General features: G+C 42.6%; 1 protein-coding gene across 2 annotated transcripts; it reads left to right on the plus strand.

Annotated features, from left to right (window-relative positions):
- The first annotated feature begins 1,764 nt into the window (after positions 1–1,764).
- On the plus strand, positions 1,765–23,978 carry LOC140358621 (neurabin-2-like). Of its 2 annotated transcripts, none has more exons than XM_072443575.1 (15): positions 1,765–1,851; positions 6,599–6,985; positions 7,698–7,873; positions 8,079–8,411; positions 8,848–9,483; positions 14,284–14,416; positions 15,552–15,672; positions 16,604–16,708; positions 16,854–16,989; positions 19,417–19,560; positions 19,741–19,794; positions 19,900–20,031; positions 20,738–20,835; positions 20,907–21,003; positions 21,564–23,978. In XM_072443575.1, the coding sequence occupies exons 2-15, from the start codon at positions 6,688–6,690 to the stop codon at positions 21,615–21,617; spliced, it is 2,517 nt and encodes an 838-aa protein (XP_072299676.1). In that variant the 5' UTR covers positions 1,765–1,851; positions 6,599–6,687; the 3' UTR covers positions 21,618–23,978. The 2 variants fall into 2 exon arrangements, with proteins under 2 accessions (XP_072299676.1, XP_072299677.1); XM_072443576.1 differs by having other exon boundaries at positions 8,139–8,411.
- Positions 23,979–24,009: the final 31 nt, after the last annotated feature.

Genomic DNA, 24,009 nt, shown 5'->3' on the forward strand with positions numbered 1-24,009 from the left:
CAGAGGTAGATACAGAAGAAATAATAATACTAATGATGATATTCTCTATTATTATTTGAATGCGCTTCACATTTCAGGGCAGAAATAAACTCAAATCAAACAAGCAGGCGATCTAAAAAAATATGTGAAGGCAATTTTGAACAGGTGAATTTTCTTTTGGATGTGGATGATCTGGAGCAGCAGCATCACAGAGAGGGAGAGGAAGAGGCTGGACAGAGTCATCAAGAAGTCCAGCTCCGTCCTGGGCTGTGCTCTGGACTCGGTGCAGGAGGTGGGGGACAGAAGGGTCCTGGCTAGATTCACATCTATGCTGGACCATGAGTGTCACCCCCTGCAGGACACTCTGTCCGCTCTGGAGAGCAGCTTCAGTGAGAGACTGATCCACCCTCGCTGTGTGAAGGAAAGGTTTCGCAGGTCTTTCCTTCCTGCTGCTGTCAGACTTTATAACAAACAGAACACGTGCAATACTGACATAACCATGTGCAATTACGGTTGTACTCACACGCAATTAATGTCATATTCATGTGCATATAACAGATGTAAATAAGAGTGTTTACTTTACCATTATTATTAGTATTATTTGTCTTATGCCAGCTATTTTTATTATTATTTTATTGTATCTTTATTTTTATTTTCTTCCCTTCATTCCCTATTAAGACATGAGAGGTTCTGTTTAGAGGAACTTTGTTAATAAGAGTTTTTGTTAATAAGAGTTCTTCTATTAAGAACTTCCATAAGTTATCTGTCCTTTTCCTCTGTGTCTACCTGCGTTGCAACATCAAAATTTCCCCATGTGACCCAGGTGTGGTTGAGCAGCCAGTTCCAAAAGGGCAGCAGCCGAGAAGGCCCCCGTCCTCCCGGGTCTTGTGTTTATGGAGGGACTCAAATATGATGCAAAAAGTACATTTACATTCTCATCCAACAGCGAGATATTGTACACGTGCAAAGTGACCACCAGAGGGAGCCATTTTTCAACAAACAAGACCACGACAATAACAGCAGATCTCACAATATTGATCAGAAGTGAACTGGAAACCTCTGTTCACGCACACTTCTGCCAACCTAAAACAAATGAAGCTGCTGCAGTTCATATCATATCAAATACTCACGTCTACACACAAAATCACCACTAATGACATGAGACTATTTGTGCGTATACGGCAAAAGAAATGCTCTTTGAAGGTTCTCTGTGTAAGTTATTTGACATTTTTAGTCATTACATGCTGTGTTTTGGGGGTTTAGGAACTTTAGGAGAGAGGTGGTAGGAGAGAGGAGGTAGGAGAGAGAGCAGGTAGGAGAGAAGGAGATAGGAGAGAAGGAGGTAGAGAAAGAGGTAGAAAAAGAGGTAGGAGAGAGCAGAGAGGAGTTAGGAGAGAAAGAGGTAGGAGAATACTCAAGAGCTACAATGAGGTGCTAATAAGCTTAAACGCACGTTATATTATCCCATTTGTGGCCGTTCCATTTTATTTTGAAAATCATCTGCTGTATTAGGTTGATAATTAGTTTTTTTTCTTTAAATCTTACTCTTCTGTGTGTTTTTATTTTTTATTTTTAGGAACTTCTCAACGGGTGACGCGCGGGACGGGGGGTCAAAGGGAAGCGGGGCCGGGGCTCGCGGCAAACCGATGACGGGAGGGGACGGAGGAGGGGGGGGGGAGGCCCGGGCAAGAGGAGGACAAGCGGCGGGTGAGAGGAGGGAGGAGGAGCGCCCTGCGAGAGGAGGCTGCCGTGCGCTCTCAGACAGGACCCAACAGCGGGACAATGGACCGTCTCTGAGCGCGGATTCTAACGGGCTTTTACCGGCTGGCTGTCCCCGTCCCCCCCCCCCGTCCCCGCAAACTGGACCCGCAGGTACCGCACCGCACTTCGATCGTATAACGCAGTCAGTCAAACGCAAAAAAAAAGAAAGAAAGTGTGTGGTCGAGGAAGAAAAACGTCTGCAGGAAGGAAGCGACGCAAAGCTGCCGCCGCCGCAGCAGCAGCAGCGGCAGCGGCTGAGGGAGCACAGCGCGGGGCCTGTGCCGTGCCATCCTGTGCCTCTCCTTAGGGTCCGACACGAGGCGGTGACACGCGTTTTTTCCCCACATTTTTGACAAAAGGCCGCACATCCAACGCGTTTTGCAACAGCGTACGCGGTTTTTTTTAGCGGTAATTTTTCATGCCCAATATTCACTTAATTTTTTTTAAAAAAAATACCCACGCGCCGCCCCGTCCGACCACATTTGGAATAAACGTGACATGTCAGTTGAATAGATGCGGAGGTTTTGTTGTAAATAGTCGATAAATGTCGTTTATTTTTCTTCTGTCAGACGTAAAACCCACGCGCGCTACGTCCGCTGCGCCGCGAGAGGAAGCGAAGCAAATACACATGTTTTTTATTTTTTATTATTTTTATTTTTTTACAAATACATCAATGAATGTAACGCAGTTAATCAAACCAATCCGTGCGTTATTAATAAAATAAATCTTAATTTTTTTTTTCGCGTTAAAACAGAGCTTGGAGTTAGCGGATGTGCCAACAAAGCCTCTTTCTAGCCAACAGCGGCAGCGGCGAATGCAGCGTGCTCGCTCCGCTTGTTTTCTCCCTTTTCTCCCCCTTTTTTGTGTGACCAAACTGAACCGCAGCTCCGGGACAAGGCCTGTGAGTTCCCCTTTTCCCAAACAGATGCGTTATTGTCGCGTTGAACAGACAGGGGCTTTTGTAGCTGCCATAATGTGCCTTCTGTTGGACGTTTTTACGCGTGACGCACCCCAGACATGCGGCGATACAGAGGATGCTGTGCGGGCGCCGACGTCACGCATCTGGCCTGGGCTGGACGGACGAGGAAATGTCGAATAATATAGACAGATGCAGGTTTTTTTTTTGTTGCAGTTAAATGCTGGAGACGAAACCCTTGATTTTGCCCCACGCAGCGTGACACACACACGGGCTTTGTTGGTTGTTTACCAGCTCCTCCTGTCAATAACATGTCAGTTCAGATCACATTCACTTTCAGATGCCAAGAGCCAGGCTAAAACAAGGCCAGCTCCTCATTTCTGAGAGAGGAATGCAAAAGGACATGGAAGTGGTGTAAATATAGTGATTAGATGGATGTGGCAGTGAGTTTTGGGAGTGTTGACCTGACCTTGGAACAGCTGGATTGCTATAGTTCAGCAATGAGCATTCTTTTTACTCTTAGACATATGTTTGTTTGTTTATTTGTTTGTTTGTTTTTTTGTTTGTTTGGGAAAGATGGATCAAATGTGTTATAGCATAGTACGACAGAGCTGTGAGAACAAGTTATTATCAATGTATTGGACATTTTATTGGATGTTAGACGTGTATAAAGATTGAAATGTTGTCAAATGTAAGAGTGGGAGGTGTGAGGGGAACATGCTGGAACCTGCACTGCTGTACAAATGGTACATGCATGTTTACAATGACAGCACTTATTAATCATCAAGCATTGCCCTAGTAAAATTAGCCCTGAAGATGTCTTAATGAGCGTCCTCCCTTGTGATCGTTGTATCAGCAGTATTACAAATTATCTACAGGCCTGTATGTTCTCTGGTGCTGGTGATTTGTCGCTTTGTGTTACTAAGCGTGTCATAATGATAGACTTACACTTTTGACTGTGCGTGTCGAGTGAAAGGAGTGAATACTTTAAAGAGAGCAACAAAAAAACAGCAGCGCACGAAGCCGCAATCGACTACAACTTCATTAACTGCGTTTTTTTAGACGACCAAATTGACTTAAACATATACGGTTACGCAAACAACCCCAGATCCTAATCAATACATGTTAGTGCATCTCTCAAAAAAGCAATGAGTTTACCTTTGTTTAACCAAACTACCTTTTTCCTGTTTATCTCTATCAGCCAACAGATTCAGCGCTCTCATTTCAAGATAACAATTTACTCTGTTTTTTCCACAATATCTTTGTGTTTACATGCCCGCCAGCACTGTCCAAACAATCACAGGAAAAAGTCCCAGAGCAGTACAGTGTTGTAGCTGTATCTTTCTTTAGAACTCATTGGATGGGCTCATACGTGTGCTCACATGCTCTTAATGTGAGAACGTACTCTTTAGAGAACTGCATCACAATACCTGGCCTCAGCTGGGAGTGAATACATGGTCATACAGGCAGCACATGTCGATCAATAGACCCGCCTCACCCTGGAGACCGCCATCTGCACAGCACATCAGTCCGATTGTTCCTATTGATCACATCGAATAGACCAATTTCTTCATATTGATTTGTCGCCTCAGCAAACGTATGGTGCTTTTTCCACGTTCTGATATTTCTCTGCTCATTTTGTGGCGGAGAAAGGCACAGAACTATACTGTTTTTATTTTGTAATAGAAGCTAAAGCAGGAAGTGCACGAGCTTGACTATGACAACAAATGGTCTTTGGTAACTTTTTAAAAATGCACTGACCAATAAGAGAAATGAATGCTGTTTTATTTCATCTCAATAATGATCACACTTGAATTTTGGGTTTGATCAGAATTGGTTTTATAAAGTCATACTACAAACCATCTTATTACCATTTTTGAATAGTCCTAAATCATTTAAATCTATATCCTTTAGCATGTTTTTTTTATTGAATCAAGATGTCTCTTAAGAGGTAAACCCGCATGCACAATACAGACTGTGCGGAACAGGCCATTTTTAGTACTTGTCGTGCTCCAATGCAGTTTGAACACCGAGATAACACTGAGCTTTGTTGCACTGAACAGATCTGATCAGTTGACCTTGTTCTTCCTGTACCTGAACCTCATATATATACTGTAGTCAGATGTGTAGGATGAAGGGCCGGAGCGAGTACATTGCGACCATCTCTGCACTCTACTGTCTGAGCGTTCACACCTCGGCTGCGAATTTAATTTTCACACAGATCCCACGGTCGGATAGAGTTGAAAATGAGAGGCTGTGTCCGTGTTGGATTAGCAAAGTGTTACGAAACCAATCCTACTTCATCTCCCTATATCCATCAGAATTGTATTATTTGTCCCTAATTGTCCTCTTTATTTTTAGGGCATTTTCTCACCACAACTTCACTGAGTTTATGTCTGTGTCCTCTTCTTACTCCCCGACGTTAGCACCGTTAGAATATCATACATGTGCCAAAGCTAAAACTTTGCCTTGCACTGGTTGGGACGTGTTTGTTGTCCGGCACAATGTGTTATTGTTTTTTTAATCTCATCTGTCAAACCCAAGCTGTAAACTTGCTTGTTGGCTAAATAGGTTCTTGCTGAGGAGTTACGTGGGTGACCCTGGTGTTTTCTGTCGCACAGACTACAGAGGCTGAGAGAAGACAAACACAGGCGGCGTGTGAGGTCACAACACGTCATCATTTAATGGGATTATACTGACGGCTCCTCAGACAGCATGTGGTCCACTGTAAACAAATACACTCAGGGAGGTTCCTCTCCCAGGCACAGAGCTTATACATTAGTTATATGTGACTGTCGACAGTTTTTTAGGATGATCATTTTGGAAATAAGATGAATTATGTCTTTATTGTCCGGAAATAAGATGAATTATGTCTTTATTGTCCCTGTGGGGGAATTTGTCCTCTGCATTTGACCCACCCCTCAGCAGTGGGCGACCAGTGACCCATCTCCAGAGCTTGAACTTTGTATCTCTTGTTATTGCGATACTCCAAAAGATATTCATTTTCATTTATATCGCTTCAGCTAGAGGATTCTGCCTCTTGTGCATATACCTGTGCTTTAGTGCTTAGATAAAACTCACCCAGACACGGGAACAAGCATGAAAACCCCACACAGATAGTTTTTAAGGTCAGATGTAGGAAGAACGTTGTAACTAGATTTCAGAGTGGAATGGGAATGACTTGGCGGAGGTTAAGTGCAGCAGCATCACAGAAGTTACCACATCAGTTAGAAGTGGGAGCCAAATAAATGATATAATGATTTTCAACAGCCGAGATCACCATTTGCATTTGAACACGAGTCATGTACATTTGTATCTTTATCTTGTCTTAAGCGTAAACTAAAGTCTTTTGAGAGTTCACACTTCTCTACGATTGGTCACATCCACCTGTCACTCCAGACATGACCATCAGGAAGAGTGGCTGAGTAAAAGTATCTGTATATGGAGCTGCTTTAAACAGAGCAGTAGCTTCAAACAGAATTAGCATATTGTAACAGGGATCAGATCACTACTTTTTAATCACCTTTTATCACCAGTGTTGTTACTAAGGTGCAATGAATGGTTATAACGGAGTGACAAAAGTAATTTGTGGGGATGAAAAAATAAAAATAGACATCAGTACCATCTGTTCCTCAGCTTATATTGTTGACAGTGACAATAACAGTGTGAGTGGTTCATACACAGCAAATACATTCATCTCTTATTCAATTTTCATCACTTCAGATAAATGTGTTTGTGGAAATTGTGTGATTTGTTCCCAGTTATGGTTTGTTTCCACATGTAAACCTTTTGTCGACCGTCTCACCACCCCAGTTTAATTAGAAAGTAGATGATTACTCAACGTTCTAACAGATTTGAAAAAAAAGCCTCAGTTTGGGCTTTAAACCTTTGCAGTGTCTTTATATCAGTCTATTCATGACCACATGTGTTTGCGTGTTGTAGGTGCAGAGTGTCCGACAGCCCAAACATGTGGCCCTCCACCTCTGTGCTTAGCTGCTGTTCTCCAGGGGGCGTCTAACTCACCCAAAATCATGATGAAAACGGAACCATCAGGAGGCACCGGGACCTCCGCCGGGAACAGCGGAGGGAACAGTGGGAACATCAGCCTGCGCAGTGCCTCTCCTCACCGGAACGCTTACGAGGCGGGGTTAGCCGCGCTCAAGAAGGCAACTGATCATCTCAACAGCACCACGCCACGCGGAGCCAAACCCGCCCTCCTGCCCCGCCCGAGCCAGAGGGGCCGCACGTATGGATCAAACGTCCACCGCATCAAGAACATGTTCATGCAAATGCAGTCACCGGGCGACGAGGAGGACGGGAAAGCGATTGGTAAGACAAGGGTTTTGTTGGAAGTGACTTGTTGGGTAGCGTTAGAACTCTTGCATTACCAATAACATTGACAAGGCACCGACGCACAATGACACGACACACTTGTTTTAGCACTGTGGTTTATTTAAATCAAACTCAGCACATCACTGTTACCCTACATTTACTCCTCAGCTTCAAGATAGTGGTTATAACAAAGGAGAATGAGTTCTTCAAAACATGAACCTGAACCTCAACTATTGCACAATGCACATGCTCATAACACGCCAACAGTGTTTCCCGCCGCGGCTCTCTCTCTTTTCTGTGGCTGGGAAACAAACCTGGCTCTGGGATTGGGGTGACGAGATGAGATCTGCAAAGAGATGATGACCTAACCAAAGCTAGTGCGTTACTGATTTGAAAAAGTAACTAGTACTAGATTACATGGGTGCACAAAACGAATGCGTTCCTTGTTACTCTAAAAAGTGATTTGAGTACGGTACTCTTAACACGTTACCAGCTAACACGTTACCCCCAACTCTGATGATAACACAAATAGGACTCTCTCTAGTATTGTTGAACTGGCGTATAAACCTCACTGCGAGGAGAAGAACCACCCTAAAAACAAGTGTAAAAAGTGTGCAGAAGCTAATGTTGGATTTCAAGCAATGGCCCCAAGTAAAGCCTTTTAGTCATGCAAATGATCCATATCATAATAATTGCATGTGTGTTGCAGATAAAGATCAGGATGTGAAATTAACATTAACTCGGACGTCCGGCCTCAGCGAGCACGTTGACCACAGTGCTCTTCTCAAAATGGGCAGCACAATGTCCGAAAAAGTCAAAGCCGAAGGAATGGGCTCCTCCAAACTTCAAGAGACGAGACGGATCTTCGAACAGCGAGTGCTACAGGTCTGAACTTAGTTTTAAATGGCCAGCCACCTTAAAAGGGTAATGTAATTACATGTAGTCTCTAAATGTAGATTTAATATACTAACGTATCCACCAGATCGGGGGAAAAAGTAAATTATTCTACCACCTGTACAAAGTCCAGCTTTATTTAGAATAACTTTAATTTAAACAGTTTCACAAGAGTGAATAACTGGTTGTGTCTTAGGAGAAGCAAGCAGCCACCAACCGAATCTTGTTGAAGAAGGAACGTGCATCTGGGTTTCAGGACAGTCGCTTGGACGTGGTGGCTCGATTCAACGGCTCTACAGAGGCACTGGACCGACTGGACGACCCGCCCGTTTCTGTGCCCGCCTCCATCCCGGCTCCTGAAGATGTGACGGGCCCCGGAGACGCAGTTAGTCCCACCGTTAGCCAGCTCAGCGCCGTGTTTGAGAAGAGCAAAGGACAGCTGCAGAACAACTACCTCCCACAGCGCCGGTCGGGTCCCACATTAGGACCAAAGCCTAAACCTCCCCCCAAGAATGACGCTTTGAAGAAGGTAAAGCATGTTGAACTGATAGCATCAACTCTGAAAACATGCACTGTGATCGGGATTTTACAGGGTTATTCTGTTCTTGTTTTAAACGCGTCCGGAAGCATTACTGCATATTTGTGAAAGAAAAGTGAAACATGATCTGCTGCGAAACCAATACAAGAATCCCATGCATTTCAAAACATGTTTATAGCGGTCTAAACTAGTTTGTAGGATCTGTACATAAGGAGACAGGGTATTTTGTTGTTTGAGTAAATGATGTTAATTAAATAATGGCTGACTTGCAATTTGCTAATTGCAACTATTCAAATTGCTATACTAGGATTAACTGGCTTTTTTTTACCGCACTTAGAATACAATTGATTCATAGTTAGTGAATGATGCCAGTTTGAGTATAAAACATGCTAAATGTCTTGTATTGCTATGTCTATCTTTGACAAAGGTGCTGGCGCCAGGTAAAGAGGGGCAAAAAGAGAAACGTACAGCGGTGATGAACCAGGAAGTGCAAGAAACATCATCCAGTTGTCAAGCGGACTCAGAGGGAGCTGTGCAGAGCGAGGGGAAGGACCGCACTGTAGTGCCTCAAATCCTCGTGAACAACTGCTCCTCCTCTGTGCCTCCTTCTGTCACTGTGACGTCAGCCAGCTCCTCAGAGGAACAGCCTGAGTCCAGGGACAAGGGCTCCAGCACAGAGCCCATCATCATCGTGGAGCACTGTGAAGCCAACGGGGGCTCCGAGTCCGAGGGGGCCACGCTGGTGCAGGCGCAGGTCCACGCCGCCTTAGAAAACGGACAAACTGAGATCCCAGCTTCACCGGAGCACCAAGACAGGGCTGAGGCGGAGGAGGAGGAGGAAGGGAGGGAGGATTACTCTGAGGGGGATCTGGTGGACATCAGTGCGTACAGCGGCATAGGGGAGGACGACTCGGGTGGCAGCCAATTAGATGACGATGACGAGGAGGAGGAAGAGGAGCCGTATCAGCCTGAGAGCAGCAGCCATGAGATCCAAGGACTTCCAGAGGAGGAGGAGCCTCCGCCGGCCAATCGGAAGATCAAGTTCAGCACGCAGCCAATCACGGTGGGTCATTTCTTATTGTTATAAAGCTAATCTTAGCTGTAACAGTTTTGGTCTTAAGGACAGTCGGGTTGTTAACTTGATGTACGGAAACACTCAGAGCAAGTGGACTTTGCCTTTGGCTGTTAATGCTGGTTGTTTACAAAGAAACACATGATAGTCATATAGGAGACACTAAACTGGTGAATAAGCATGTTTGGTTAAAAAGAAGAAAAAATATATTACAGACTTCATACAAGCCGTCAACCCTTCATTTGTTTTTAGGTCTTGAGAAGTCTCATCTTAAAAGCATCATTCATAAAGTTAGAATAGAATATGTTTAAAGCCTTGGCGTTTTTTTTGGACTGTCTTGTTCAAAAAAGGATCTTTGATTCGTAAGTGAAGTGTAGCAGGAGATTACCCTGCACCAGCACTTCCTGTGTGGTTTCTATGTCTGTCTGGAGGTTGAAATGACCAAACCCTGACAAAGCTCCACTTTTTCTCACAGAAAGCCAATATGTCTTAGATTTAACACCTTTCTACACATTTCTATGGCTGTAGATTAATCAATTTAAAATGATGATTTCAAAAAAAAAACGCTGCGATTAAAAATAGAATTAAGTCACTTCGGTTCAGAATGATATGTGTGCTCGATCCGTCCCTTGATTAGATCCACACTCTGGGACTCAGCAACTACACATATTTGAACACATTTGTCAACTTGCTTAAGATTTTCCACTCCACCGCGTCACACTCTTCGAGGATTTTCGCTGATTTCACTTTAGGATTTCCTTGTGACTCATTCCTAGACTCTGCGCTCTACGTTTTGAACACTGACGGTGACTTAAGCTCGTTTAAACACGGGGTGCATATTTCTCTACCACACCCCATTTTACCTCCGCTCCCGTCCAGCCCGGTGTGGCACTCGTGTGGTGCAGCCGAGCAGTGGCAGGTCCTGACAGGCTGGAGCTGTCAGACTGTCACTGCAGTGTGAGCTCTGAGGACGTACGGAAAGGAGAAGGACAGTGTATTTTACATTCTGTGCTCAAAATCTTTGTGTTGGATTGATTGGTGGTGATTTTTGTAGATTGGTGTGGCAGTCAGTTTGGTCATTTTGGCAGAAGAGTTGTTTGTGCCTTTTATTATTATGATACTAACATATTAAGGAGTAGGCTTGATACTTGATGCCAATTTTCCACACAGATAAAAAGAGTCATTGTACTTTCTTTGTGTTATGTGGTCTTCTGCTGTGCTGATTATGATCATTCTAAAACTGTGAAGAACTGTCCCATTTTGTGCCGTTTATGTGTGTTTAAAGTATATAAAGTATCTAGTTTTGATGCTAGTTTTAGAATCAATTAGCATAGTAATTTTGTATACTTTTGACAACCCTAATGCCTTCCACATGCGGGTCTTAAATAATTCAAACTTTAATTGCTTAAAGTTTAGTGTTACTACAGTATTAAGCTCACCACTAGTAGAAGGGAATATCAATTTACAAAAATGTATTCCCTTACATGCTGCGACGTCAGAGGAGGGTCATAAAATAAGAGAAGCCCATAATATAGTCATTTACGGTAGTTCCACTTTTGATGTGCATCCAGGGTGTACATGTACTGTACGTTGTATGTTTATGAAAGACTTGAACCACAGTCAGCAGCAGCAGCAGTGCAATTATGCAGCCTTGATCTCCTCTCACACTCAAACTATACAAACAAACAAACAAACAATTTCACATCAGCAACTTCCATTCAAGGCGCACACACATACATACATACATACATACATACATGACATTATTACATACCGTACATAACTGTGATAATGCTGTACTGATCACTACTCGTTATAACTGTTTTAAATGAGTTAAATTGATGCTCTGAGGCTGAAATGCGTCGACAGCGTGCGTGTGAGTAAAGCCGTGCGCAGGACGATTTAGATCTGATACATGTCTCCACATCACAGATAGTTGTGTCGCAGGGACAAAGACATTTTCTGGTCCAGACATGTGTGTGCGTGCTGTAACACTCTGTTCTTCATTGTTTCAACATCTTCAAGTTCAGCAATAGAAAAAACAGAAACTCAAAAAAGACTCTGTGACTTTCTCCTGCAGAGAAAGCGATCCGTGCGTCGCAATGAGAGGCAATAACAGTATTGGAGTGGAAAATGAAGGCGTTTGTGGTGTGGATTCTTGTTTTAACCAAAGCTGAGCTAAATCTTGTAGCATCCTGTAACTGTGATATTCCAAAATATATGAAAAATTTAGAGTTAGTCATATGCTACTTAATATAACAAGAGCATTTGCAGGTCTGACGTAATGCAATAAACTCTTTGAATGAATGTACTGTATATTGTAACATACACATTTCACGCTCTGTATTCTGACTTTGCATGGATAAAAACAGTCATAGATAATGGAAGCGCTTTGAAGCATTTTCTTATGTTTCAATCTGTCAATCCTACACGTTACAAACCCCTCTTGCCCCAACTTGACAGACACAGACACACACACACACACACACACACACACACACACTGCACTTTGTAAACAAGGCTGCCTCTGTAAGTTTCTGTAAGAGGTGGAATGTGGATGGGTGTGTTTGTTTTCCTCCTCGGCGCACACCTCCACACATAAACATGACCCGTATAGAGGAAAGGGACGATAAGAATTACCTGCTGGGGCCAAAAATGACACCTGTATCGTTGTGTTTTTTTTAAATCTCACTTAAAATTCAGAATTGAAGCTATTTGTGTCATAAAGACAATGGCAATGCGGGTAAATGTTGCTGCATAATGAGAGTACGAGCGCACTGAAGTGATTAGAACTGGTCTGGTGAAGATGTAGGGACTTTAAAAATAAGGAGGAGCTTCGTGGATTGCAATGTGCTGATACAATTTGGGGGAAAGAGTTTGCAACGGACTAAATAACCGATGAAACGAAGCAGAACTCGAAGCAGGATGTTTGATCAGAGGAAATAACACCATAACATGATAGAAAAACGATTTATGTTTGTTTTCATTATCTTTTTACATAATTTAACCCTCCCCAGATACAATAACCTTAAGATGTGTCAGAGCAAACTCCGTTCACAGAGCTACTGGTGTCCCATTCCCACATTACTGCTGTTTGGCTGAAATACATTGGCCAGAGTGAGTTATAAATTAACAGCTTTCAGCATAAACAGTAGCACAGTGTCTCATCTCTGCCGTGTGAGCTCGTCACATCAATTACTATCTGAAGGGAAGTCCTGAAAGAATGGCCTGATTTCACGTCATTAGTGGGATATACTAGAGGAATTATAAAGTCAGTGCATGTAGCTGTTTGCAAATGATGCTAAACTCAAAGAAAACAAAGCATTGGAAAGCTTTATTAAGTGAAATGTTGGAAAATGTTGCTAATAATACTAAAATAATACAGAGATCTCGATCTAAATTCTTTTATTGACAATGACTCTTGGATGAGAGTCGAAACATCTATTTTTTCTAACTGAGTCCAGATGACTACAACTGAAGCTTTTTCTACTATGGAACACGCCTGGACGAATGAGGGATTACACCGACACTAAAATAATACGTTTTAACACACAAAAATTTAAATGTAACTTGACCCCAACAGGTTTATTAGTTGCAATGAAGGGTTTAAGGGAAAATGGACCCTGGCAGTGGTGAAGAGGAGGCGTAGAGACTGAAATAAACCCTACGTTTGTTGTTCCCATTGTAAACATATGATTTGTGTTTTGTCCATTGGTTCTGTTGACGCTGCAGTGTTGTCTTGTTGTAACGGTGAAGTTTAGCTGTGGGTTCCGAAGGGCCCCACGCATGCACTTGAACGACTTTAAAGTTACTCAACAGGAAGGAAATCATGACAACAGGAAGCAGTTTGACAATCACGCCTTCTGACCCTATTTGTGCTCGAATATGTATAAGTAACCGTCCATATCACTGTCACTTCATACGAATTCTAACGCTATAAAACCCTTAGCCCACCAGACAAGAGAGACGGGACTAAAAAGTGCTACTGTGTGCTATTGCCAAACTCGCAGCGGGCATGCCCTGTGGTAACCATGGAAACCGAATCATGTGAGCGCCGGCATGGTCACAGGGGACAGATGCGGCCGACCCTTTTCTTCAAGAGGGCGGGGGGAGGGGTGTAAGGGAGAGGGAGAGAAAGGTGGGACATGAATCACACGGCTCTTATGATTTATTAATGCATTCGACATGAAAGCGCACATAACGGTGTATTTTTAGATGGACACGGCGTGTTATTTAATGCGCGGGCGTGTTCCCCCGGCAGAGGCGCAGCGCGGCCTACGACAAGGGCGAGCGTTTAGGACTGTAACCATTAACTACAGCCGCTTAAAATGGGAAGTGAGGACAATACGGCCATTGTGAGCCGGGCAGTCCAAAAAAGAAAAGATTATACGGTTTTGTTTCGCACAGAAAACTATCGCTGTAATAGCTGATGCACATGCTAACCTTCCATCGCAGTTATTCTTAGAACATGGGATCTGCATGTATAATTAGTGGTATGCATAATTAGGAGGCGAGCAGGTTTGTAGTTGCGATTATGTATGGTATTTTCACCCTTATACGTATTAGCGTATTATTATTTGTTGTTGAAATATCGTGCACATCATAGACTTCCTGTTTACCATGATAACTGATGTGTCCTCAGTTTGATTAATAATTAAATTTGTGTCTAACTGTTACTTTTTGTTAATTTTTGACCCATATACACAAACTAATCCTCTTGTGGTGGCCTGAGCGCTCACGATTTCCATTCAACGTCTGAACGTCTTTGACCTGCGACCTCTGCCCCCGCAGGTGTTCGCGACCTACTCGAACGAGGACTACGACCGGCGCAACGATGACGTGGACCCGATGGCGGCGTCGGCGGAGTACGAGCTGGAGAAGCGGGTGGAGAAGCTGGACCTGTTCCCCGTGGAGCTGGAGAAAGGTGACGACTCTGAGCCTCTTATGTAACTCTCACACACACTTGACAGGGCCGCCACCCACCGTCTGTCTGCTCACAACTCCATTATCCCCCCTCACGGGATTAAACTTAGCGCCGATTAGCCCCATTAGCTGCTAGTAATTCTAAGCACAATGGCTTTGAGTGAGCGACCCAAGTGTGACGGCTGCTCTCGCGGCCAAAGAGTGAAATTAAAACGTGTCTCTTTCATATTTGTTCATATTCGTTCAGCCTCAACAGCATCTTCAGGTGGAGGAACAAACGGATGACTTGCCGTTCTTGTACTCATCACTAGGGGCACTGTAGAGTCAGCTCTCCATCCTCTGCTGCTGAATGAAGGCGTGTTCATTGGCCGTTGCTTCCTTGAGTGGGCGGGGTTTGTGGGACCGTAATCCAATAGAAGATTTCTCTGAGGGCGGGACTTGTTCACCTGATCATGTGTTTTCAGTCCGATTCTGAGGAAACTGTAGCTGTTTGTGACTCAATATTTTGAGAAGTTGTTGTCAGTAGTTCTCCCAAGCTCAGTGTTCACTTTATACTACAGCTCGTGCAATCTTTATCTCATTTGTGGTGGGCTCTGTTTTGACTTCCACTTATGTCACACGTCGGATCGTTAGTGCCTCTTCGAGACGGAGAATTCCCTTTTCTCTGACTTGAGCAAACGACACGAAAGCGGCCGAATTCACGATTATTTCACTATTATTGAGAACGTGACCAATAAATTCACTTTCATTTCATTCACAGTTTGAAATCAACATTCTTCCTGTATCTGCACATGATGTCAAACTCGCCAAATGAAAGGAAAGTTAGTGTGACATAAACAGTCAGAGTGTATAGTGTGTCTAATATTCTCACAATAATAGCAAAAGTAGTCATCTGGACCCTTTACCACTTACTTTTCAACTTCAGACTACTCCTGGACGAATACCGTACTCACAATTATGAGTTTTTGGGTTGAATAATCACAATTATGGATTCATCTTGACATTTCTAGTTCCGAGAGACCAGAGAAAGCAGGATTATTCACAAAGAGCTATACACTTTGGGTATCATTTGGTTTCAAAAGTCACATTTTCATATTTGTGATTGTGACATTTTGAACGTCTGTTTGTTTCCACAGACAGCGACGGCCTGGGCATAAGTATCATTGGAATGGGCGCAGGAGCCGACATGGGGCTGGAAAAACTGGGTATCTTTGTGAAGACAGTGACGGAGGGAGGAGCAGCGCAAAGGGACACCAGGTACTGCATATGACCTTCACTGTACACAAAGTATACACTACAAGCTTGTCTGCAACTGTCGACTGCAGCATGTTCGTGGCTTATAGATATTAATAGACATGTTTTTTTTAACACAGCTTGACTTAAGCAATCTTTTAAAGCACATATAGGCTATAAGTGCAAATAAATAAGAAACTAAAATAAACATATTCACTGAACATGAGCGGAAACGTTGTTGCTGGTTTGTGGCGTGAACTATTTTAACAAGCAACGTAAGGTAAAGTCATTCTAAACCACTATTTTAACAAGCAATGTAAGGTAAAGTCATTCTAAACCACTATTTTAACAAGCAGTGTAAGGTAAAGTCATTCTAAACCACTATTTTAACAAGCAATGTAAGGTAAAGTCATTCTAAACCACTATTTTAACAAGTAATGTAAGGTAAAGTCATTCTAAACCACTATTTTAACAAGCAATGTAAGGTAAAGTCATTCTAAACCACTATTTTAACCAGCAGTGTAAGGTAAAGTCATTCTAAACCACTATTTTAACAAGCAATGTAAGGTAAAGTCATTCTAAACCACTATTTTAACAAGCAATGTAAGGTAAAGTCATTCTAAACCACTATTTTAACCAGCAGTGTAAGGTAAAGTCATTCTAAACCACTATTTTAACAAGCAATGTAAGGTAAAGTCATTCTAAACCACTATTTTAACAAGCAATGTAAGGTAAAGTCAATCTAAACCACAATTTTAACAAGCAATGTAAGGTAAAGTCATTCTAAACCACTATTTTAACAAGCAATGTAAGGTAAAGTCATTCTAAACCACTATTTTAACAAGCAATGTAAGGTAAAGTCAATCTAAACCACACAACTCATCTCTGTCATGTTTTGTTTGCTGTATAATATCTTTAAAAAAGGCTAAATGAACTGAACGTTGTCTGTGTGTAGGATCCAGGTGAATGACTTGATAGTGGAAGTGGATGGGACCAGCCTGGTTGGCGTGACCCAGGCCTTCGCCGCCTCTGTTCTCCGTAACACGTCTGGCGTTGTCAAGTAGGTCCTTTTACACGTTCGTACACATGACTTTTGCCCATCTAGTCATTGTGCGGGAGCGTCGCGTTTGTATTTCGCTTTGGGCGGGTCGTCGCCTGTGTTTGGACCTGTACCGCCGGCGTGACTGTGTTTTAACATCTGGCAGGTTTGTGATTGGTCGGGAGAAGCCGGGGGAGCAGAGTGAAGTGGCACAGCTGATCCAGCAGACGCTGGAGCAGGAGAAGTGGCAGCGGGAGATGATGGAGCAGAGATACAAGCAGTACATGGACGATGAAGACGAGGTGAACAAATGGTCCCAAGGAGATCTGTTTTGTTATGTGAAATACAGTCCATTTGCACCCCCTTGTGGTCAGTGATAGTACAGCAAGCCAAAGGTGTTACTTCATTTAAACACTTTTAACATTTGCATCTTAAACTGCTCCATCTCATTGTTCCATGTTGAAGATCCTTAAAAATGGCATTTCACTTATTTACCTTACATTTGTTTTATTCCAGGTGGTTTTATTGCTCAAAAATACCTTGAAAAACACATATTTTTTACTTTTCTTATTTATGTATTGTTTCACTTTGAGTGGAGTCACCTTCTTTCACGCTGGTATGACCTGCGTGTGTCCCAGGAGAGTGTCATACTGTAGAACATTACATTTACATCTCCATAGAGACAAGCTGGTGGCAGGCTCCTTATCTCCATCTGTAGCTGTGACAGTGTCCTCTCTGTGACAGTGTCCTCTTTGTGACAGTGTCCTCTTTGTGACAGTGTCCTCTTTGTGACAGTGTCCTCTTTGTCCCTCTCATTTTGATGCATTGAGTCATTTTGTAAAAGAGTCTGATTTACTACAACAATCCAGGAGTTTAATTTGAAAAAGGGATTTATGGTACTATTTATAAAGATTATACTAATATGTAATCAAACTCTTTGTAATAAAACAATTTCAGTTTTTTTAAATTAATGTGCTACACCACATTTCTGACAAAAAAATTATAATTAAGGTCATTTGTATTGATTTCAAATAAAACTACAACATTCTAGGCCTATAATGTTAAGATGGAGGCAGGTAAAATGTATGTGTCAGTTGTTGGTGTTGTACACGAGACCCTGGACATAATGACTAATAATAATAATGATACAATATAGTATTAATAATATAATAATAATGAATAATATCGATATGTTTGTAGCTTTTCCTTTTGATATTTATTATACACAGAAAGCTGCCTCTTGATCTCCATCAGTACGTGTGACAACATCCTTCTCTAACCAACATATTTTCCATTATAAAACAGATGGAGTCTCATCCCTGACCTCCACCACACCTTTGTTATTAACAGCAGCGCATAAGGATATTAAAGTCACAGCTCCCAATATGATGCACACTGTTCTCATCTTGTCAGAGCTGGAGCCCAACATAGAAACCACAAAGCAATACACTTTTATTTCTAATCTTGTCTCAGCGGTTTTATGTTTCTGTCAACATGGACAAGACCTAATGCGAACTTAATTTGTTTAGTGTTGCCAGAGAAAAACCTGGAAGAGTGTGGTTGGCAGCCAGGTATTGATTGAGCAGAACCTTTTAGCCGAGGACATTCAGCGATGCTAACTGCTGTAGCCCGTCTCCATCACTTCATCTGTAATGTCATCCTCAGACTGTGAGCTTCCTTTGGGCTCACTGCCACCTGCTCTCTTTAAGATGACACATACTCAGACCATTTCAATCCCACAACGCGAGGGAATGTGTCTTAAACGTACAAAAAACCTTGCATCATTTTGTGTTGAAATGTACTTTGTCTAAAAAGAGAGTGTTATAATTAGTATTAATCCTTTTCTTCAGCATTGAAATCACGTTTGAAATGTTGTATTGTGACAGCACTAATGAAGCCTGCGTAAATTCAGCCTGGAAGACCTAACTCCATTCATCTACGTCAAGGCCTCCATGGAAGGACCCCTCTCTCCAGCGCCATCATCGCACTCAAGCGGGCGCCCGCCTGTCCGTCTGTGAGAGTCAGATCCCTCACTTCTTGTAGTTTTTCCTGGCCGAGAAGGAGAGTCTAAGGACAGAGGACCCTGGGACATCGTCCCTCGCCACCACAGACATTGTCTGACTTCATCGCCACCACAGACATTGTTGATTCATTTCTCCCTGTGGCCCTCAGAGGCAACTGTTGTTGTGATTTTGGGCCTTACAAAAATAAATTGATTTGATTTGATTTGACTTCACCATGGACTCTCCCAGGTTTCTGCGCTTATCCCAAAGAGGTTATGCAGTTTTTCCTGGCCAAAGAAGGAGGGTGAAAGGTCAGGGGGCGTCTGCATCATGGCCCTCGCACCTGCTCCTCATCCCCAATCAAAGCTCTCAGTGACTCCTCCCCGCTCCAATCAGCGCCAGGCGGTCGCATTTAAGCCCTCAGGCAGATGGCTCGGCCGCTCAAACCGTACTGCGACCCACCACCTCCCCAGCTCCTCCTCTACATTCCCCTCATCCTCTACCTTCTCTTAACATCTACCACCACCAGTCTCCAGGCTCCGGGGGGAGACATCTAATACAAATAGATCATGGAGTGCCCATGATTGCAACGTCTTCCTCCGGGGTCTGAGCGCCAAATAACTCACGAATAAAGCTTGCTAAACAGTCCATTCTCGTGATCTCTTTGTCTCTCCAGGGTGAAATGTAATCTAAAGTAAGGCCATGTGTTTTTGTTTTTGTGCTTAGACAGGAGAGTATGCCACAGATGAGGAGGAGGAGATGAGCCCAATGTTTCCCAACTCCATTGAGGTTTTCGACCTGGCAGAGCACGAGGCCACGCTGTCCCCTGTGGAGCTGGACCCCGAGAAACTGGCACACAAATTCAAAGAGGTATCCACAAACAAAAAACAATGATTTCACTGTTGATGAGCGATGTGTGTGACAAATAATGGCAGCGGTAGTTTAGTTGATACAGGCCACTTCACCTACATTTGAATAGTGGATATATAGTCTGAGGCACTTCATTTTAAAAAGCAAAGAAATAACATTGGCCCTGATCTTTTCTTGTAGCTCCAGATCAAACATGCTGTAACCCAGGCGGAAGTCCAGCTGCTCAAGAGGAAGGTGAGCACTGACTTGGCTTCTCATGCACAGTAAATGCACCGGATGAGTCCTGTGATGGTGCCCACACAGAGAAACGCTCTAACTGTGTTCTGACACGACTCACAGCTGGCTCACGCCGAGCAGGACCGGCTGCGTTGGCGGATGGAGCGCGCTCAGTTGGAACAAAACATCAGAGACAGTAAAGAGCGCATGGAGAAGCTGGAGGGCTACTGGATGGAGGCGCAGTCTCTGTGCAAGGTAATATAAGCAGAGCAGATACAGTGTAAGATGTGAATAACACTTCTAACGTACCCAGTGCTACAGAGCTATTTGAAATGAGAAAAGCTGCACGTTTTCTAATGTGTGTATCTGTCGTACGAAGCTGTTGGGCTTTTCATTCAGTCACATTTGGTTTCGTAATCCTGCGAATTTAGCTTTAGTAAAACTACAAATTGAGCCTGTCTCCTTTGCAAAATGCTTGTCCCGCTCTTGCAGATGTGCCAAGTAGTTCTGTGCATCAGGTTGCTTAAGATAAGATTAGATTTTCCTTTATTGTCCACACATGGGGAAATTCCATTGTTGCATCGCAGGTAGATACAGAGGAAAAGGACATAACTTATAGGAAGTTTAAAAAACACTCTTAATAGAAGAACTCGTATAAACAAAACTCTTATAAACAAAACTCTTATAGACAAAACCTCTCATTTCCTAATAAAGGGGGAAAAATAAAGATAAAATAAAATAAAAACAGCTAGCGTAAGACAAGATAATACTAAAAATAATGGTAAAATAACTCTATTTTCATCAGTTATATGCACATGAAAATAGAGTGTTTATTTTACCATTATTATTATTATTATTATCTTCCATGTGCAGTTAAAAATCTAAATAATATATAAATAAATAAATAATTATTCCACCTTCAGCTATAAATCAACTAATATGTTTGTTTCTTGTCTGACAGGCTGTAGATGAACACCTAAAGGAAACACAATCTCAGTATCAAACCTTGGAGCGGAAATACAGCAAAGCTAAACGACTGATCAAAGAGTTCCAGCTGAAGTAAGCGTTACACTACAGACTGTAACTGATGGTGAACGGCGTCCAATAGGCTGTGTGTGCGTGTGCTTCAGGGAGACTGAGCATCTGAAGAAAGAGGCTGAGCAGCAGCAGGAGGAGGAGCAGAGCCAGGCCACTCACGAAGAGGAGGCGGTCAACCTGCAGGAGAAGGTTTGTCCAGTATCACGTTATCGCTTCACTGTTTGGTTTGAAGAAGGAAAAAGAACATACTATTCTTATGGAAGATTGACTGCATGCATTTGAGAAAAGTTGCACCATGTAACTTTTCCGGTGGAGGGTCTGCCACCTGCTTCTCTCCATTGCTTTGACATGAAAATATATATCTGTCTCCATGGAGGCGAGCAGGCCAAGTTACAGGTCAGATCACAGTAAGAATGCATGTTTTTCAAGGTATTTTCTTTAGCACTATAAAATGCCCTACTGTGCAACATTCTAAGCAAAGCAATGGAAACACCTTTAAAAATGAACTTCCAAACTACTACAGTCATTTTAAACACAACACACATGAAGCCTTTCCTGTGCCAGTGATTCACGCTCATGTTGCTAATGCATTGATTCTATCGACTGGGCTCTGTCTAGACACAAAACGCCGTCTTATTATTATCGTTTTTCACTCGTGACCATTTCAAGTACGTCAGGTTCGAACTCCTCGCCTATTTATACATCTGTTCCTTAAAATACCGAGCAACTTCCTGCCGCTGTGTCCTCAGATATGTGACTTGGAGACCAAAGTGGACGCCCTGAAGACTCCAGACTCCTCCTAGAATCCCGCTGTGGAAGACAAAACTGTGGAAGACCGCTGCCTTTGTTTTTATGTTCGTCTGCCGCAACCGATCCGGGAAAACGGACCACGACTCGACAACACGCACAGCAAACAGCCGCCCCGACGCACCAATAACCCACAACCCTCTCCTCTGCTCCTCTCACAAGATCCAGAATCATACTTTTTGCGTGTCTTCCTGGCAACGTGCTTGGCAATCAACATTTGGAGTATTTTATTCTTGGACTTTTTCACAGCATGTTTAAGCAGGGATCCTATACGACTTCTGGCTCGTCACAAAGTGCTTTACAGAGGAACAGGCTGAAGAAAGACGACCGGCCACTGGATTGCTGTTGCCATACATTTTTTTGTGAACTATAATACAAAACGGCGACCATGTTTTTACGGACAAATTGGGTGGCCGACCAAATCCAGGGACTTAATTGACTTAGGTCTGTATCCGGCCTAAACTAAAAGCAATGGGAGGTGCATTGGAAACATGGTGGTGTGTTATTTGTACATATTCTGTGTATTTAAAGCATTTAGGTGGGTAGGAAAAAGTAGGACACAACAGGAATTCATCTCTTTGACATAAATGGCAAACAGGGTGTGACTTCAGTGGTGTATATACAACATGTGTTTACGGGATGAATTGTGTTTTTACAGCCACAACAATGCAAACACACTACACTTCAACACGACAACCACAAACGGATTTAAAAAGCTTAGCGACGATTTACGAGTATTTACGAGTCATATTCCAGTGGCATTGAGTGTGTATTTGACAGAACAACACAAGAAAACACTGGAAAACATTATATACATTCATCAACAAGGTAATTTATTGTCTTTTTAATCACATTGTAGTCCATTTTGTGCATGTAAACACACAATTCTAATTCTAGCAGATTCGTATACAGTCCCAGTGGCAGTTTTATGGCTATAAATATAAAGTTAGTGCTTGACATGAAGAACAAATATAGGTATCCAACCAAATGTAGTTCATGGGTGTGTTCGTGTTGCAAGGTTCTGACTGGGTTTACACACGTTTCTTCCACTTAATATAGTATCGTTTTAAAAAGGACAGGGCCGGTCGGATTCTCTTATTTGCATGTGGTGCTGAGTAGAGCAGTGCACTCAAACGTAGAACTAGTCCATGTGTGTTACGTATCTCCACAAGATTTATCCTCCTGAAAGTATTTTTGATTTCCTCGAAAAGGCTTGCTGGCCAAGCTTTGACTTTTGTAGATTCCACTGAAAACGTGTCCGATCATTGAACATATTTAAAGGCGCCGTGTGTACTTTTGTGATCTAGTCGAGGATTTACAGATCAAAAAATGGTTTCTTTCTCATTCCATAATTACAGTTACAACCATTTTACACACTGCACCTTTAAACTGATTTATTTAGAGACTTTTTGGCTGAGAAAGTAGTCGCTGAGCTCTCTCTGATACACAATACTTTACCCCACACCGTGTATATATGCATTTCCTGTCTTTATTATGAAGTAAGTATGTGGCCATACCAGTTTGATGAACAGTATTTGAGTTTGAATTGTATGCATTGAGCTCAAGATAAATGTGTTTTGCCTCAAAGCCTTTACACTAACCCTCTCCATTCATCAATTTAACAATATATCAATGGTAAAAAATGCTTGTTAAGATTTCGTTGATTTACACCGATCAAAAATGTAACCGATTTGAACGTGTCGCTTGCCCAGAGTCCTTCATTCACATGTATTTATATTTATTTAATATCGACACTGACCGTTAGTATTAATATTTGGGAGAACGTTTGTGCAAAAAGGAGAAAAGATGACTCAAAATGTTTATGAACGGTGGTGTTTTTAGGGAACAACAAAGAGCCATAACGCACACATTCACATTAAACCGCTATAATACGTATCATTTGACACTCTTTCCTGTGTAAATGCCTTGCCTCTCTGCGCGCTCTGCTTGTCTAGCCACTCCGAGGGATCGTAGCACCGACTGTAGATGGACTCTTGCCTTTCAAAACCCCAATAAGCCATTGCATTGTGGAAACGTTGTGTTTAACATCACCGTTTTTGTCACTCCCTTATGCTTTAAATAGTCCTTACTCTTAAAAAATGTGCAGTTATTTGAATGAATCGTTGGTTTTGACACTTCTCTTGAGCAGGTGAATGGGTCCAGTGCCTTGTCTTGGTAATAGTGACAAAATCAAGTGAGTTTTCTTATGCGTTGATCCATATCTTAAATCGCTCATGTGGGCCACGTTCACTGGGTACGTGTTTGAATGCACTTGCAATTATTGTGAATGAGATTATCGACTTGATTAGCATTAAACAGCGTATCTAATAAAGTGTCCGCTTTGTGTATCTACAGAACGAATGAGGTCATGTATCCATAGACCAAGAG

This window comes from Eucyclogobius newberryi, unplaced genomic scaffold, assembly GCF_026437365.1.
Source record: "Eucyclogobius newberryi isolate DKJ021-1_F unplaced genomic scaffold, fEucNew1.0.hap1 SCAF_13, whole genome shotgun sequence".
NCBI lineage: Eukaryota > Metazoa > Chordata > Actinopteri > Gobiiformes > Gobiidae > Eucyclogobius > Eucyclogobius newberryi.

Bases quoted from the DNA above. Each gene is read 5' to 3' on its own strand.
- LOC140358621 (XM_072443575.1), top strand. From the start codon at position 6,688: ATGATGAAAACGGAACCATCAGGAGGCACCGGGACCTCCGCCGGGAAC. The intron at 7,874-8,078 runs GTCTGAACTTAG...GTTGTGTCTTAG, and splicing joins TCGAACAGCGAGTGCTACAG to GAGAAGCAAGCAGCCACCAA. The intron at 16,990-19,416 runs GTGAACAAATGG...TTTTGTGCTTAG, and splicing joins ACATGGACGATGAAGACGAG to ACAGGAGAGTATGCCACAGA.